The sequence below is a fragment of the Dama dama genome, chromosome 29, assembly GCF_033118175.1.
Source record: "Dama dama isolate Ldn47 chromosome 29, ASM3311817v1, whole genome shotgun sequence".
NCBI lineage: Eukaryota > Metazoa > Chordata > Mammalia > Artiodactyla > Cervidae > Dama > Dama dama.
In genome coordinates, this window is record NC_083709.1 from 54,357,009 (window position 1) to 54,373,796 (window position 16,788).

The 16,788-nt window shown below is 38.4% G+C and overlaps 1 protein-coding gene and 1 non-coding gene across 14 annotated transcripts in view; both read right to left on the reverse strand.

The window, feature by feature from the left end:
- TRPM3 (transient receptor potential cation channel subfamily M member 3) overlaps window positions 1-16,788 on the reverse strand; it is an 896,309-nt gene that overhangs the window by 203,675 nt on the left and 675,846 nt on the right. For all 13 annotated transcript variants that reach the window (XM_061132826.1, XM_061132822.1, XM_061132817.1 and 10 more), the window contains one exon: window positions 4,385-4,559. In XM_061132826.1, coding sequence (XP_060988809.1) covers window positions 4,385-4,559 — 175 coding nt within the window. The remainder of the gene's footprint in view (window positions 1-4,384; window positions 4,560-16,788) is intronic.
- Window positions 8,115-8,186, reverse strand: TRNAW-CCA (transfer RNA tryptophan (anticodon CCA)). The gene has a single exon. It is a non-coding gene; the product is annotated as a tRNA-Trp (tRNA).

The window sequence follows — 16,788 nt, forward strand, 5'->3', positions numbered from 1 at the left end:
CAGCTGGTAAAGAATCCACCCACAATGTAGGAGACCTGAGTTTGATCCCTGAGTTGGGAAGATCCCCTGTAGAAGGGAAAGGATACCCACTCCAGTGTTCTGGCCTGGAGAATTTCATGGACTGTATAGTTCATGGGGTCGCAAAGAGTCAGACATGACTGAGCGACTTTCACTCACTCATATTTAGATTAGCAAATATAATGCTCCCTTTTAATCTTCTATGTTCTTAATAGTCATTTTAAAATGTTTCTGAAAATTATTAAAGTTTTAATTTTAATAATTCTAAAGATATAAAAATATCTTAACTCTTTATCTTCACACTAGTTACGCTCATTATATTGAGTATATGGTATTTCTGACTTTTAATTTTAGAGTTGGGGTATGATGATCTGGGTGGGGGAAGGAAAAGAATCCACATGATGTAGAGCTGATCTGCTTGGATTTCAGTTTGTAACCAGAAATGCATTGATTTTATCTTTTTTGAATACACAGAAAAATAAAAAAATAAATTATAACAAAAAGAGAAAGCTGAAGGCAGCTTAAGTACACTTATATATTTAAAAGATAGTATCACTGAAGTACTATATGAGGAAACAGTAGAGCACATACCACAAAACACATTTCAGTGAATTTTTATAATATACTGAACTGGCCTGGGATCATGGGCTGTATGGCCTTGAGAAAGCACTTCATTTCCCTGTGGATCTGTCCCCTAGGTGAAATAATATATAGAGCCATGCCCAGCTCCAAAATGTGTAATATTTCTCTTATATTAAAACATAATCAGGAAAAGCAGCTTATCAGAGATTCCAACATTTTTTCAAGGTACCCAACCCAAGACAACGACAAAAAGAACAAGCACAAGGTCCATATTTTCATTGTATATAAACCTGGAAATCTGAGGTGCTGAGGTTTCCCCAAAAGGAAACATGCATTCTGAGTGCATACTTGTATCTACTTTGTAGGGATACAACAAAATAATGCCAATACTAAGACAAAAAACAAAACAAACAAACAAAAAAAAAAAAACAGTGCCAAAGCTAAAGGCTGTATATATTCTTTAATAGCCAATTGTTATATTTAAATTAATGAGTACTATGGCTAAGTTTTTAATAAAAGCAAGGCATCGCTGGACATGAGTTTGAGCAAGCTCTGGGATGGGAGATGGTGAAGGATAGGGAAATCTGGCGTGCTGCCATCCAAGGAGTCACAAAGAGCTGGGCACGACGGAGCGACTGAACAGCAAAGCATAGCTGAGGATCTTCAACTTTTATTGGTAACAGACACAGGACCATGTAGGCAAATATTCTCTGTTTAGTTTGTTAACTATAAAATGGACTGATACTTACTATTAAAGAAGATAATGATAACTTCATCTAATTTGCCAGAAAGCAAACTCTAACTTGGTGCTTTTTTCTCTTAATATCAAAACCTTTAACAGGGCCTAAAGTCACTGTCAGTGTTCACAATGTTAAGCTGAGAGCTCTGCGCCTCTGATTTTCTTCCTTCCACATGCCTCGGTACACATACTAAGGGTTAGTACATGTACTAACTAAGGGAAGTGTGCTGCTTGATGCCTCACCTGGCGTGCTCGGATGGTGGCAAAGACAAGAGGAGGAATGGGGAGAGGAGAATTGGCATTGAGCTGCCATGCTGAGTCTATTTTAAGTCAGGCTGGGTGAGGGAGAGGTGCCAGAGGGAGTGGCCTGAGTAGACAAACTCACCTGTCAGTACTATTATTATAATGATACACTTGTCAATTTATAAGACTTGCTATGAACTCTTTGAGAGTAGAAATAGCTTGTTATTTTTTTTTTTCCATATCTTAGTGCATGGCACCCAGTAGATACTTACTGTATATTTACAGAAGGGATGAATAGAAGATTCCCAATTCCTTTGGAGTTTCTTTCTTCCACTACTTTCATGTGTTAGGAGAACTGATTAGGTTAGGAAATTCCTTATTTAAAGCTTCAGTAACTCCCTTGAGTTCTCCTTCTTAAAGTCATCCACACCTTCAGATGAATTACTTCTAATCATCTGCAGGAGGGGATCTCAGATGCAGGGGATGTCTATGCAAGGAAGTCCTCCCAGGGGTTGGTGCTTTGGATTGTTGAAAGCAGCATGTGGAAGGGAGCTGCTAGATCAAGGAAAGTGTGTGAAGGATTCAAGATCAGTTTACACAGGACCAGAATGGTTACCATTACAGACAGTCCACTTTTCAGGCCAGTCTAGAGGGATACGAAGGGAGAGGGCACCAAACACTTTTGTAAACATTTAGTATTTGTACACACATAGCAGCTTGGGGAAGCTGGTGTTTGGAGGTCAAGCCTGGAAGTTGCACATCCCAGCTTCTCTCAAGTTGCTGCTGCTGCTAAGTCACTACAGTCGTGTCCAACTCTGTGTGACCCCATAGACGGCAGCCCACCAGGCTCCCCCGTCCCTGGGATTCTCCAGGCAAGAACACTGGAGTGGGTTGCCATTTCCTTCTCCTGCATTATATGGTCCAGGTTAGTTGTGCTTCATGTGTAAAAACCAGGTTCCTGTGCTTTTTGGCCATTTGTGTGTCTTCTTTGGAGAAATGTCAATTTAGATCTTTTGACCATTTTTTAATTTTTTGACATTGAGCTGCACAAGCTGTTTGTATATTTTAGAGATTAATCCCTTGTCAGTTGCATAGTTTGCAAATATTTTCTCCCATTCTGTAGGTTATGTTTTCATGTTGTTTATGGTTTCCTTTGCTGTGCAAAAGTTTTCAAGTTTAATTAGGTCTCATTTGTTTATTTTTATTTTAATTACTCTAGGAGGTGAATCAAAAAAGATATCATTGCAATTTAAGTCAGAGAGTGTTCTGCCTATGTTTTCCTTTAAGAGTATTATAGTATCCATCCTTACATTTAGGTCTTTAATCCACTCTGAGTTTATTTTTGTGTATGGTGTTAGAGAGTGTTTTAATTTCATTCTTTTTCAAGTGGCTTCCCAGTTTTCCCAGCACCACTTATTGAAAAATTGTCTTTTCTGCATTGCATCTTCTTGCTTCCTTTTCCACAGATTAGACCATAGGTGCATGGGTTTATCTCTGGACTTTCCATCTTATTCCACTGAGCTATATTTCTTTTTTTGTGCTAGTAACATACTGTTTTAATAACTATAACTTTGTAATATAGCTTTGAAACTGCAATAAGGTATCACCTCACACCTGTCAGAATGCCCATCATTTACAAACAATAAATGCTGGAGAGGGTGTGGAGAAAAGGGAACCCTCCTACACTGTTGACGGTAATGTAAACTGGTGCAGCTACTATGGAGAAAGTATGGAGCTTCCTTAAAAAACTAAAAATAGAGCTACCATATGATCTAGCAATCCCAGTCCTGGGCATATATCTGGAAAGAACCATAATTCAAAAAGGACACACACATTCTAATGTTCATTGCAGTACTATCTCCAACAGCTGAGAGATGGAAGCAACCTAAGTGTCAATTGACAGAGGAATGGATAAAGAAGATATGGTATACATATATAATGGAATATTATGCAGTCATTAAAAAGAATGAAATAATGCCACATGCAGCAACATGAATGGACCCAGAGAGTATCATACTAAGTAAAGTAAGTCAGATAGAGGAAATCATGACATCACTTATATGTGGAATCTAATAAAAATGATACAAATGAACCTATTTACAAAACAGAAACCAACTCACAAATCTCAAAATCAAATGTATGATCACCAAAGGGAAAACACAAATCTTGAAATCAAACTTATGATTACCAAAGGGAAAACATGGAGGAGGGAGTGATAAATTGGGAGATTGGGATTAACACATATATGCTAACTATATATAGAATAGATGACAATTGCTGACCTACTGTATAGCACAAGGAGCTCTACTCAATATTCTGTAATAATATTCTACATATGAAGAGACTCTGAAAAAGAATACATACATATATATATATATATAATAAGGGATATATCCCATATATATATATATATATATATATATATATATATATATATATATATATATATATATAAGGGATGTACACCTAAACTAACATATTATAAGTCAACTATATTCCAGTAAAAGTCATTGGGGAAAAAACCCAATTCCTTAGTGGAAGGAGGAAAAGAGAAAAGGAAATGAAGAAGAAGGCGCTCATGTCCTGTGGCCCCTCCATTCCCCTAGTTCTCTTTATCATCGGTGTTGACTAGTGTAGCTTTCGTGGTATTTCCCACTTCATAGGACACTTAGAATATGTTCTCCTGCTCTTTCCAGCCTCCTTCCCATGCCAAACCATCAATCAACTTACACACTCTCTTCCAAGCTTGGAATACAAGCTTAGCACTCATAGTTTAAATCCAGGGCCTGGCAAATTACCTACCCGCCTTCTTCTGAATATTTATGCCCAAATGCCAGGATGTCGGATGCCCGTCCACTCCCATCACAGACAACAACGGGCACAGGAGGGGTGTCTCGAAGGTATTCCAAGACAATTGAGATCACATTGGGTCCTCCTTCCACAATTAGCGCCACCACTGGAACGCCTTGACCGATTCCTGCATTAAAAAAGGAAAAGAAAAGGGAAAAAAAGAGAAAAGAACACAAAGCCAGCAAACCAAAGAAACAAAAAGAGAAACAAAAAGCACAAACTAAAATTACTGAGCATGGGGGAGGAAACAACATATGAAGGGATAACATACGGAGCGAAAATTTACAGAAAACCCTCTAGTAGAATTTTCCTACCAGAGAGTCCATTAGACTTTGCCCTCCCCCTGTAACTCCCAGGGTGCTGGGGTCAGTTAAAGTGTTGATGACCATACCTCACAGGGGAGGCGTAGAGTGAGAAGGTGGGAAAGTTGGTTAGTAGAGGAAGCCAGTAGCCAAAAGATTAGAAGCTAAATGTGATCTTAAGCAAGTCTCATGTGGATCCAATGGCCAGTTTCCTATATGAAACATGGAAAGTTTAAAAAAAAAAAAAAAGCTACCTCCCTGAAGTTATCACAGTGCTAAGAAAATGCCTAAATGGTTTTTATATTAAAGGCTACCAAAATCAGCTGGGGGTATATTTTAACTTATTAAATCAACTGCTAGCTAAATTAGGGGTCTATTTCTGACCACAGGTGATCAGCTTGATTATGGATTTTTAACATATAACGGTCATAATAAATTACCCAGGAGATATGACATCTGCCATCTGCCATTATTGTGTCCTTCACTATAGAGTGAGTTGCCAGGCACATGATGGGCAAACATTGGTTGAATTCAGCTGAATTAAGGAATTTCAGCTATTTGTACCGAGTCAATAGACACTGCTGTTTTCAAGTAAAAAATTACCCTAAATCAGAACTTAAGTATGTTCAATCTAACATAATAAAAAGAAGTCCTGAAAACAAATGTCCATGAGAGACATGATGAGAAAAGAAAGTGAAATAAAAGTGAAAGTGTTAGTCTCTCACTGATGTCCTACTCTGCAACCCCATGGACTGTAGCCTGCCAGGCTTCTCTCTCTGTCCATGGAATTCTCCAGGCAAGAGGACTGGAGTGGGTAGCCATTCCCTTCTCAAGGAGATCTTCCTGACCCAGGGATCAAACCTAGGTCCCCCTCATTGCAGGCAGATTCTTTACCATCTGAGCCATCAGGGAAGTCCATGAGAAACAAATTAGTTTTCAAGTGACACCTCAAGTTATCATCATTGGTGAGTGAATAACTTCTTTTGCTCAATTTGGTGTCACATTGTATTTTTTCACTCTATCTTCTCAGTATAGTTAGGAAAATGGGCAGTTACATAGAAACGAGATAGTTTTGTAAGGTATATAAAGTAGTTACCTTAAAAAAGGAAAGAACCAAGCTTTTGTACCATTTCTGTAAATATGAACTGAAAAAACCCCTTAGTCACCTCAGTTCTTTCTCCTCCCCCTTCTGCTATGGTATTTTATCTTTTATCAAGAAACTGCTTCCCTATGAGAAATGAGTTTGATGTTTGATTTCTTGCTCCATTAATAAAAGATTCTATTAGACTTGTGTGACCAGTTTTATTTCTAAAGTATAAGTACATCAGTCTCCTAGGGCCTTACCTCCTCTAAGTCAGTGTTTTTCATGGTTTGATTTTCATCTGCAAAGAATGGTCCGAAATGCTGGTTACACAAAGAAAAATGCTATTTTAAATTTACGTTTAAAAAATGTAAGAAAATGACAATTGTTGATTAAGGCAAGAAGCCAAGATTTCTTTTTGTTCCCCAGAAGGAATTGGGAGAGAGAGATGACTCATAGTCTCATCAGAGTTTTCTGTGGATGGGAAGTTTTTGAGAATTACACTTTCAAATCCAAGAAGAGGAAAGTAAAAGGTCATGCTGTTCTCCTTTGACCCAGAGCCCTAAGGACTCAGACAAAAGGGCATTTTAAAGCTCTGTTTTGGTGTCTGTGAAGGAGACACTTTCCCCACTGCTGTTGATTATGATTAAGTTCTTATTGAAAGGCATGTTGAAGATTAAGGGCTAGCTTGAAATGTTAATGCAACATACTTCTTTTTGAGGAGAATTTTTTGACATAAAAAATACCCACTCCTATACAGATTTATATTCTAAAGTGCCTTGGAAAAGAAACTCTTTTCCAAGGTACATTAAGAGTTATTTTATAAAGCATTTTATGTTTAAACATAAACTTATATATTTAAAGATATTTTATAAGCTATTTCCAAAGTACCATGCCATTTAGTTTTCTCCTTTGCTTTTCTTCAGCACATACTCCCATATTGTTTTATGTCAAGGGACAATACACCATACCTGATGTTTTATACCAAATGATAACATTTACACTACTTCTAGGATCTTCTAAGAGAGGCTAAATTCTGTTTAGCCTAAATTGGCTAAATTCTTGAGCACTGATTCTATCAGTGGATCATTACTGCTCCTCACAGACCAACTATGATCCATTCATGGAGGAAGAAGTCATAAAATGGACCTTCTAGAATGTTCCTGAACTAGAGTCTACCAGACAATAGGCAAGATGTCTGGAAAGTTCTCATCTCTTTGAGAGGAAACACAGGTGCAAAGGGGGCTTTCCTGGTGATTTAGAAAGTAAAGGATCCACCTGCAATGCAGGAGAGCTGGGTTCAATCCCTGGGTCAGGAAGATATCCTGGAGAAGCACATGGAAACCCATTCCAGTACTCTTGCCTGGAGAATCCCATGGACAGAGGAGCCTGGTGGGCTACAGTCCATGAGGTCACAAAGAGTCAACACAAGAGAAGCGACTAAGCACACACTCACACATAGGTGCAAAGGATCAATTTTCATGCACAGATTTGTGAGCATGATATCAGTTGTATCTATCAATAAATAAAATTGTTATACCCTAGAAATATAGAAGCATTTAGATGGTCAGATATCCTGTATTTGAAATGAAGCTGTAAGCAACTGAAATGAAGAAAACAACTACATTAATTCAGATATATATATATATCTACATATACATATATATATATGTATGTATATATATACATATTTATTTATTTATTTCAGGGCTAAAAATTAGATGGAGCAAAATATCAAAACATTATCTATTTTTTCATAAATTGAATATATCCAATATATCTAATGACTCCAAATTCTCTCCCATTTTCTTTAGATAAAAATTTGTGTCAGGGAGCCAGGTCCCAGGCAAGCCCCCTCAACCCTGCCCTCAGTGTGGTGACACTGGAAGGCTAGGCCAAGGGGCACAGTGATTGAAACTGGCGGGGTGACCTGAATTTAAATCTCAACTCCATGGCCTACTGCTAGATGGGTTGGAGGAAGTGACTTTATCTTCCTAAACTCTGATTTCTTCGTCTGGATGATGGAGGAATAAATGTGACCGCCTCATGGAACTGGAGTGGAGATTGAGCAAGAGGAGGCTCTAAGGCAGGCGTCCAAGCCTCCGGGATGTAACGCCTGACGATTTGGAGATTATGTAGTAATAGAAATAAAGTACACAATGAGTGAGTGAGTGAAGTCGCTCAGTCGTGTCTGACTCTTTGCGACTCCGTGGACTGTAGCCTACCAGGCTCCTCTGTCCATGGGATTCTTCAGGCAAGAATACTGGAGTGGGTTACCATTTCCTTCTCCAGGGGGGTCTTCCCAACCCAGGGATCGAACCTTGGTCTCCTGCATTGGAAGCAGACGCTTTAACCTCTGAGCCACCAGGGAAGTCCAAAGTACACAATAGATGTGAAAAAAAAATTTGTTCCACAGACTATAAAAACCCTTAAAGCCTAAAATAAAAGCATTTTTTATTTTCTTAGTTACAGGTGGTAGAGAATCAGGCCATGCCTAAAAGTTAAATGTGTAAATTAAATGTGCCAACATATGGTAACATTAAAACTTTTTGTCAATACACACACACACACCACTCTCAAGTATTTGCCTTTTTCTGAGAAAAGAAATGATATTAAATAACTAGAAATGATCCAAAGTAATGGTCCTTAGCCTATTTTTTTTTTTGAGACAAGAATCTTTTAATATTTTTGTGAATCCAATGAAAGATAATCATCTTTTTCCAAGAAAAACAAAGGCACATATGGACAGTCACAAAAATGCTTCTATGCAATTTCAAAAGTTCATGGATTCCTGAAGTCTATTCATAAAAACCTTGCTAATGGACCCTCACAAAGCCCCACCCTAAATTAAGAACATTGACACACAGTTGATCATCTGTATCTGTGAGTTTCACATCCATGAATTCAACCAACTGCAAAAAAAAAAAAAAAAAAATTCCAGCAAGATCCACAAAGCAAAACTTGAATTTGCTGGGTATTGGCAATTAATTTCATAGCATTTATTTGTATTAAGTATAAGTAATTTAGAGATGATTTAAAGCGTACTGCAGGATGTGCATAGGCTGCCTGCAAGTACTGCACCATGTTATATAAAGGACTTGAGCATCTGCAATTTTGGTATCTGGGGGGTGAGACCGGAACCAATCTCCCCAGGATACCGAAGGACCACTATATATGCAAAGAGCATCAGTTTGTGTTCTTTTGTGAAGCTCACTGAAAGTCAAAGTGCTAGTCACTCAGTCGTGTCCAACTCTTTGTGCCCCCATGGACCGCTAGGCTCCTCTGTCCATGGAATTCTCCAGGCAAGAATACTGGAATGGGTTGCCATTCCCTTCTCCAGGGAATCTTCCCAACCCAGGCATTGAACCTGGGTCACCTGCAATATAGGCAGATTCTTTACCATCTGAGCCACTAGGGGAATTCAGTCCCATCACTTCATGGCAAATAGATGGGGAAACAATGGAAACAGGGCAGACTTTATTTTCTTGGACTCCAAAAATCACTGCAGATGGTGATTGCAGCCATGAAATTAAAAGATGTTTGCTCCTTGGAAGAAAAGCTATGACCAACCTAGAGAGCATATTGAAAAGCAGAGACATTACTTTTCTGACAAAGGTCTGTCTAGTCAAAGCTATGGTTTTTCCAGTAGTCATGTATAGATGTGAGAGTTGGACTATAAAGAAAGCGGAACACCAAAGAATTGATGCTTTCAAACTGTGGTGTTGGAGGAGACTCTTGAGAGTTCCTTGGATGGCATGGAGATCAAACCAGTCCATCCTAAAGGAAATTAGTCCTGAATAATAATTGGAAGACTGATGCTAAAGCTGAAGTTCCAATACTTTGGCCACCTGATGTGAAGAACTGACTCACTAGAAAAGACCCTGATGCTGAGAAAGATTGAAAGTAGGAGAAGAAGGGGATGACAGAGGATGAGATGGTTGGATGGTATCATTGACTCGATGGACTAAGTGTTTCAGCAAGCTCCAGGAGTTGGTGATGGACAGGGAAGCCTGGTGTGCTGCAGTGCATGCGGTCACAGAGTCAGACACAACTGAGCAACTGAACTTAACTAATGAAACTCACTGAGGCATCTGAGACAGGTTCTAGAAGTTTTAAGACAAAACACTATTTCTGGGGAAACTATATCACATTTTTACTGCCCAGTTATACTGATTAACCAAACTTCCCACTGTCTATAGTTTATTTCTCCTCCTATCCTTCATTCCTTTCCCTTTTCCTTGTTTTTCTTTATTTCTTCTGTTCACACTTTCTTTTCTAAATGGTATTTTGGATAAGGGATATTTTAAAAGTCTCTAGAGAAAATAAATTTTATAAATCTGTAGCATATGACTTCATTAGTAAAGAAAAAAGCTTTTTAAAATATCAAGAATGGTATATTTTTTATTAGTGAAATAAAGAAAGCATGTGGGGAATTCACTGAAGACCCAACTGGATTCATAAGGACCACTACCAATTTATGCTCACATAGGAAATAATATAAATTACTCTGAAGAGCCTCACAAATGTACTTGCTCATCTGAAACTACTGACCATTCACAAAAAGTAGTTTAGATATATAGTTTTTAAAAAATACAACCTTTATTATTACCAAAAAGCTCTCATTTTATCTAGGTCCCTGAGAGATTTTTTTTTGGTCAATACTTGCTCTTTTGATTTTGGGGAAAGTAGGTTAATTCCTTACTTGATAATAATAATTTTTCATTTTCTACCAGAACCAAGAACTTCTTAGAGACTTCCATTAGAATTTAATTTTAGAGCAACACAACGTTGCTTAATTAGGAAGAGGCAAGATGTTTGCCACACTCTTTATAGTTTTTGTAATTTTGGGACTGGAAGCATTATAGCCTATTAAAAAAAAATGTGAGCTTGAGTAATGGACTTAGCAATCTAGAGGATTCCAGGCTGATCTAGGGCTTTTAAATTATAAACTGAGCCCCAATTAATGGTTCTTTGCAGAAGATAACCTTTTAGACTTCTGTCTCATTTTGTTACACCTGCTCTGCAGTTCAGCCTGGTGGTGGTGGTTTAGTCACTCAGTCATGTCTGGCTCCTGCGGCCCCATGGACTATGGCCCTCCAGGCTCCTCTGTCCATGGGATTCTCCAGGCAAGAGTACTGGAGTGGGTTGCCATTTCCTACTCCAGGTGATCTTCCCGACCCAGGGATCAAACCCAGGTCTCCTGCACTGCAGGCAGATTCTTTACTGAATGAGCTACAAGGGAAGCCCAGGCTGGGCTACCAATAATTCAAATATTGTCAAAATTGGCATTAAACAAAGACCAGGTTGGGTACTGTGAAGAAGGGAGGTGGAAGGGATAGAAGAACATCTTAAAATTCCAAAAGTTTTTTCCCCTCTTCTATTGACACGAGACTATAATCCATAATTAATTCAGCCACATGTAAAAATATTTGATGTACTGTAGTGAAATTCTTGGACAACTAGAATTTTGATCCAACTATATTAATCCTTTGGTTTATTGTCAACCTTACTGTATACAACCTAAAATGCTAATGGGCTCAAGGAATATTGTATTTTTTTTTTGTTGGAAAACAGTTTATTATTTACATAAGGATGGAGCATAGAAGATTGATTTTAAGTCAATGACCAAAGCCACAGATCATGTGATCATTATAGTATAGGTCCTTTAGAAAAGAGGCTTGAAACTTTACATGAGAAATGACTTCTTGAAGATCTTAGTCACTTTCAGACCAAGTCAGTGATGGGGAGACATTTCTGTTTACCAGCTAAAGCTGGTTAGCAGTAACATGGACACAGTTAACTCACTGGCCTTGCCAGGTCTGGGATTATGAGATTCTTAATGATTCAGAAGTTTGTCAAGAGAATTCATGTGCTTTGAAAGTATGCACATAGTGAGAGTTTGTCAATATAGTTTATGCTGCACAATTTTAAATTTATGTTAGTAAAATTGGTACATTATTAAAAAGCACTGAACACATCCTCTTTATCCCATTTCTCATTTAAATAGTCTACTCTTTGATTTGATGGTTGACTCAATCAACAGATATACTGGTCACTGTCTCCTGTATTTGGACTATAAAGGGGTGATAAACTCAGTAAGCCGTTAAGGTCTTGTAGTTTATAAACAGAACTTTATACAGATCGGGGGGTGGGGTGGGTGGCAACAATTACTGTAGTGATGGGAGAAGAAGCAGTCAAGCTATTAGTATCTACCTGATTTTAATAGGCACCAGTTTACTGCCTACTTGAGAAATAGTGACTGAAGTTTGCATAATACTACAGCTTTTTACAAGTATTGAATAGTTTTAGAATTAGGTTCTTGCTATCCTTAATGCAACTCTTCTGTAGTCTGGAAATTCTGGGATGGATTTATGAAAATTAAATAAAACTGGTAATCAGCTATGTTTGACAACACTCGATACTATTCTTGGTTATTAAGTTTAGGTGCTTCTTACAATTAGAAAGTGTACCAGAACATGACTATTCAGGTATAACTGTAGAATATTACTCTACAGAAAATAATATTTTAATATGTTTTTTTTTTTTCCAAAATAAACATGATTGGAAATCTTTGAGCTACTAAGAAGCAGCATGAACCCAAGAAAATATCTAGGGATGATATAAAAAATGCACCTCACTTTAACTAGAATGTCTCTTCAGTCTTCAAAGGAAGCAGATGTTTTAGATACTGCCTTCATGTTTTGGAGATAGAATACATTATCTATCCAAGAGAACAGAATTATAACTGGAATGTGCCTGATCTTACTTGGAAATGGGTAATAAACCCATTTGTTTTAACAAATCCTGACCATATACTCAATTGGTAAATGCCAATTCCAGTTCAAACCAATGTCATGTATCATTATTATTACACTCTTTTGTCACTATAATTATGCACCTAAATGCACGCTTAGAAAAGTATTTGGAAATATAAAATACTGCACAAACTATTAAGAAGTCAGAAGAAAATCACATGCAACAAGATGCTTCACTTTTAGACATTTGATCTAGTCTTCACCTTCGCCTGTCCTGAACTATACGGAAAGTCCTCAGATGCTCTTTTCTCAGTGTGAGGACCCTGGCAGGAGACAGTAGTTGGGGGCCCTTTGTAAAAGAAAAATTGGGGATGGAAGAGGTGTTTGTTTGTTTTTTTTGAGGTAGGGTTTTAAGAGGCAATGTTCAGGTCTAACTTGGGTGTAAGCATACCATCTACACGGTGCCAGGGGGCCTTCATTTTGAGCATAACTGATGCTCATGTGGGAAACCTGATCACCAGTCATGCTGACTCCTCTGCTTCCCTCACTCACAAGGTCTATCAAGGAACTTCCCTCCAACAGCAGAAGGGATTTAGAGGGCTTTCCAAGAGTTCTAAGTCCAAAGGCAGAGACAGTGATCACACCACTCTGAATACTCTTGACTCCTGAAAAGGCACATTCTCTTCTACACGCCAGCTAGGCTGGGGCATTGCTTGCTCCCTCCCTGGCGATGTGGGTCCCAAGACTGGGATTTTGCCTTGATTTCAGTGAAGTTTTCTGGAAGCACTTTGTCATGCAACAACACCACCATCCTAGCCCTACACTCCAGAAGCCTGGCCCTGTCTCACTCTCTCAGATGACACTTTTCTTTAGATCACAGGATGCCTGTCTGGAACTGGGCTGAGCCTGTCCTGTCCTGATCTCCACCTCTGATTCTCGGTTCCACAACTGCCTCTACCTTCATTTATCTGCTGCCTCCTGTTGACCCCCACTTTCCAGCTCAGCATGGGTCACTCTCTTCTATTGGACCCCTTTACTACTATAAACTTTGACAACATGTTTACACAAAACTGCTAACATGGTAGCTGGAACTATGCAGAAATGCTTCTTGATATGAATTGATAAACCAAAAATATATTTTAGAATTCTATACATGTCTAACACACGGAGTTGGCATACAACTCATAGGGTTGTTTAGAGTAATAAATTGAGTTATTTGTAAAGCACATAGAACAGAGCCTGGCACTTACTGAGAACTATGTAGTTAAACAAACATAAATAAAAAGATTCTTATTTATATTTATTAGGCTTATAAAAGGTTTCTACTTTAAATGTATAAATGATTCATGAAGATGAATGTACATTATGTATTTAAACATAAAGAATGCTCAGACAAATAATTTGAAACACACTTTTCTGAAGTCTGAATATTCTCTCATGCAGACCAGACCAATAATATGCTTAGGAAGCCCAATTCCTTTATCTTGTATCCAAAACACCAGAAGTCTCTACTTTGGTGTAGGTGATCTTTCATGTCACTTCCCAAATGCTTTCTACCAAGGGGCTTCTCCTCAATGCTTCAATCAACTTAAGTCTTTTGAACTCTCTGGGTTGGACAGAGATGTAAATGCCAAGGAACAGAACCCATAAGTTGACTCCAAGTATATTAAATGCTAATAAACAAACTTAGCTTTTGACTTAGTCAATGGAAAACAGTTATCCTCTCATGGCCAGATAGCTCTGACTGAAATGTTCTGCTATTAATGTCTGTATGTTTCTAGGACATCCAAACAACATCCCATGCGAATCATTTCAAAAGAAAGGGAACAGCCAATCCCAAAGGTTATAAGGCAAGTATTACTTTCATAAAAGGAGAGCGCCAGCATTATTTTCTTTGGGGCCATTGTTTTCAGGCTGAATGTTTTAATGTAATTGATCTAAGTCTACAAGAAAACTCTCTCAAACAAAGCTATAGCCTTCTTAGTTTCTGCTCCGTTCAAAAGCCACATCAAAAGGCATTCCTTGCCTTCTCAAATGTAAGGTAATCAAAGTGGTTCTAACTCATTTTACTTTTTAATTCTTTGCCCACACTCCCCTATAAATGTGCCAGGAACCAAGTCCACAGCTTGTACAAGTTCCATTGGCTTCTTGGCAGAATTCGTAAGCAGCAGAGCAGCCAGGGGAATTAGGAATTGAAAAAACATGGACAGACCTAGCCCACAGTGCAGGGCATACCTGGGTAGGAGAGGGAAATGCTAAGAGAAAGGAAAATATGGCTGGTAATGGCAAAATGGCATATTAATTTGCCCTTCCAAAATAATTTTTAAAAATCTCTCTGCATCATTTGAAGGAGACTGAAATTATTTTTCCCTGCTCTAAATGTGAAAAGTTTTATTCTCTCTTTGAGGCATATTCTTTTTAACTTACTCTTTCTGGAGAACTTACATGCATCCTGCAGTTCCCAGGTTCAAAGACAAGTCTACCTTAGGCCCCCCTTTCACCCCCCACCAGGCAGAACTAACTATTCTCATTGTGTGTTCTTATAGTATTTACTTTTTAAAGAGGCCCATGCCAATGGATATTCTTTATAAATTTTTCAACAAACTATTTTGGTATAAAAGAAAAAATTCTCATAGTATCTTATATATCTCTCATTAAATTCCAAGTTTGGGTATCTCTTTTCTCTATAGGTTGGTTTATCTTTGTATCCACAGTGTATCATATAGTGTTCTACATGCAGTAGTTGCTCATTAAATTTTGGGTACAGAAGGAAGGCAAGATATTGAATCTCCTCAACTATATCCTGATTGCTCATAGATTAGACAACAATGTAATTATTTCCATAGAAATTTTCAAATCTTTTATGATATAAACAAGTTTCCCTCAGTCAACCGATCTGAGTTTCAAGGCACTCAGATCTGATTTAAATTCTCATGAAACTGGGAAGTGAAGTGAAGTGAAAGTCACTCAGTCATGTCCGACTCTTTGTGACCCCGTGGACTACACAGTCCACGGAATTCACCAGGCTGGAATACTAGAGTGAGCAGACTTTCCCTTCTCCAGGAGATCTTTCCAACCCAGGAATTGAACCCAGGTCTCCCACATTGCAGGCGGATTCTTTACCAGCTGAGCCACCAGGGAAGCCCAAGAATACTGGAGTGGGTAGCCTATCCCTTCTACAGCAGATCTTCCCAACCCAGGAATTGAACCGGGGTCTCCTGCATTGCAGGTGGATTCTTTACCAACTGAGCTACGAGGGAAGCCCTCATGAAATCAGGAATTATGCCAAATGCACAGTGTCTGTGCTCGTTAGTTTTCCTGTGGACTACTGAGATTGCTTTCTGATTTCTCTGCCTCTGCAACAAACATCACATAACTGCTGGTTATCATCTGTAGTCTTCTCTGTAGCAATCTTTAGTGGGTTCCCAATGCTTACAGATGACAGTTCAAATCATTTTGCATGACAGACAAGGCTCCCTATATGCTGGACCCAATCTTTATTCACAGCCTCATCTCTCCAGAACTTTCTGTTCACTCTGATTCTAGTCTCATCCAGACTATCTCTCTATTCTCCATCTAGGATTATTTTAAAATTTCTCTTTAGCTATCCTAATTTTCAGAGAGGATCATCTCTCCCTACTCTAGATTTCATGAGGAGGAACTTTTCCTAAACTCATCCTTCAGTTTCCTATGCTCTTTTACTCAGTTGGTAAACTGAAGAAGAATAATTGGATTTGCTCACTCAGCCTCACTCTTCTTTCTCTTGGCATCTTCCTGCCTGCAGGAAACCTGACATCTCCCAGCTCCCCCGGTCGTGCCCCTGAGGGTGTGTGCAGTGGGACGGGGGATGAAGGCTTACTGTGGAATTCTGCATAATGCTGGTGAGTCAATAAACCCACTTGGTCAAGAGTCTAAAAGTCACATCTGCTAACTTGTCCCTCAACTAAAAATGATATTCTGTGTTCCATCAACTACTTGTTTTATTTCTCAAAGTGTTTAGAACTTGGATGAGGAAGGGAGGTGCTATTTATTATGGACCCTTATAAACTCCAACTCAATTTTCCAAGTCCAGTTCAAATTTTACTAATTCCCGAGGCCCTTCCTAACTCCCTGAGGCAATATTAATTATTCATTCTTTTGTAGTCCCATTGTTTAGTTTTTTATTTTTCTACATATCCTTTGGTATTTTTAAAAATTCTGCTTTGCTTTAATGAAAGT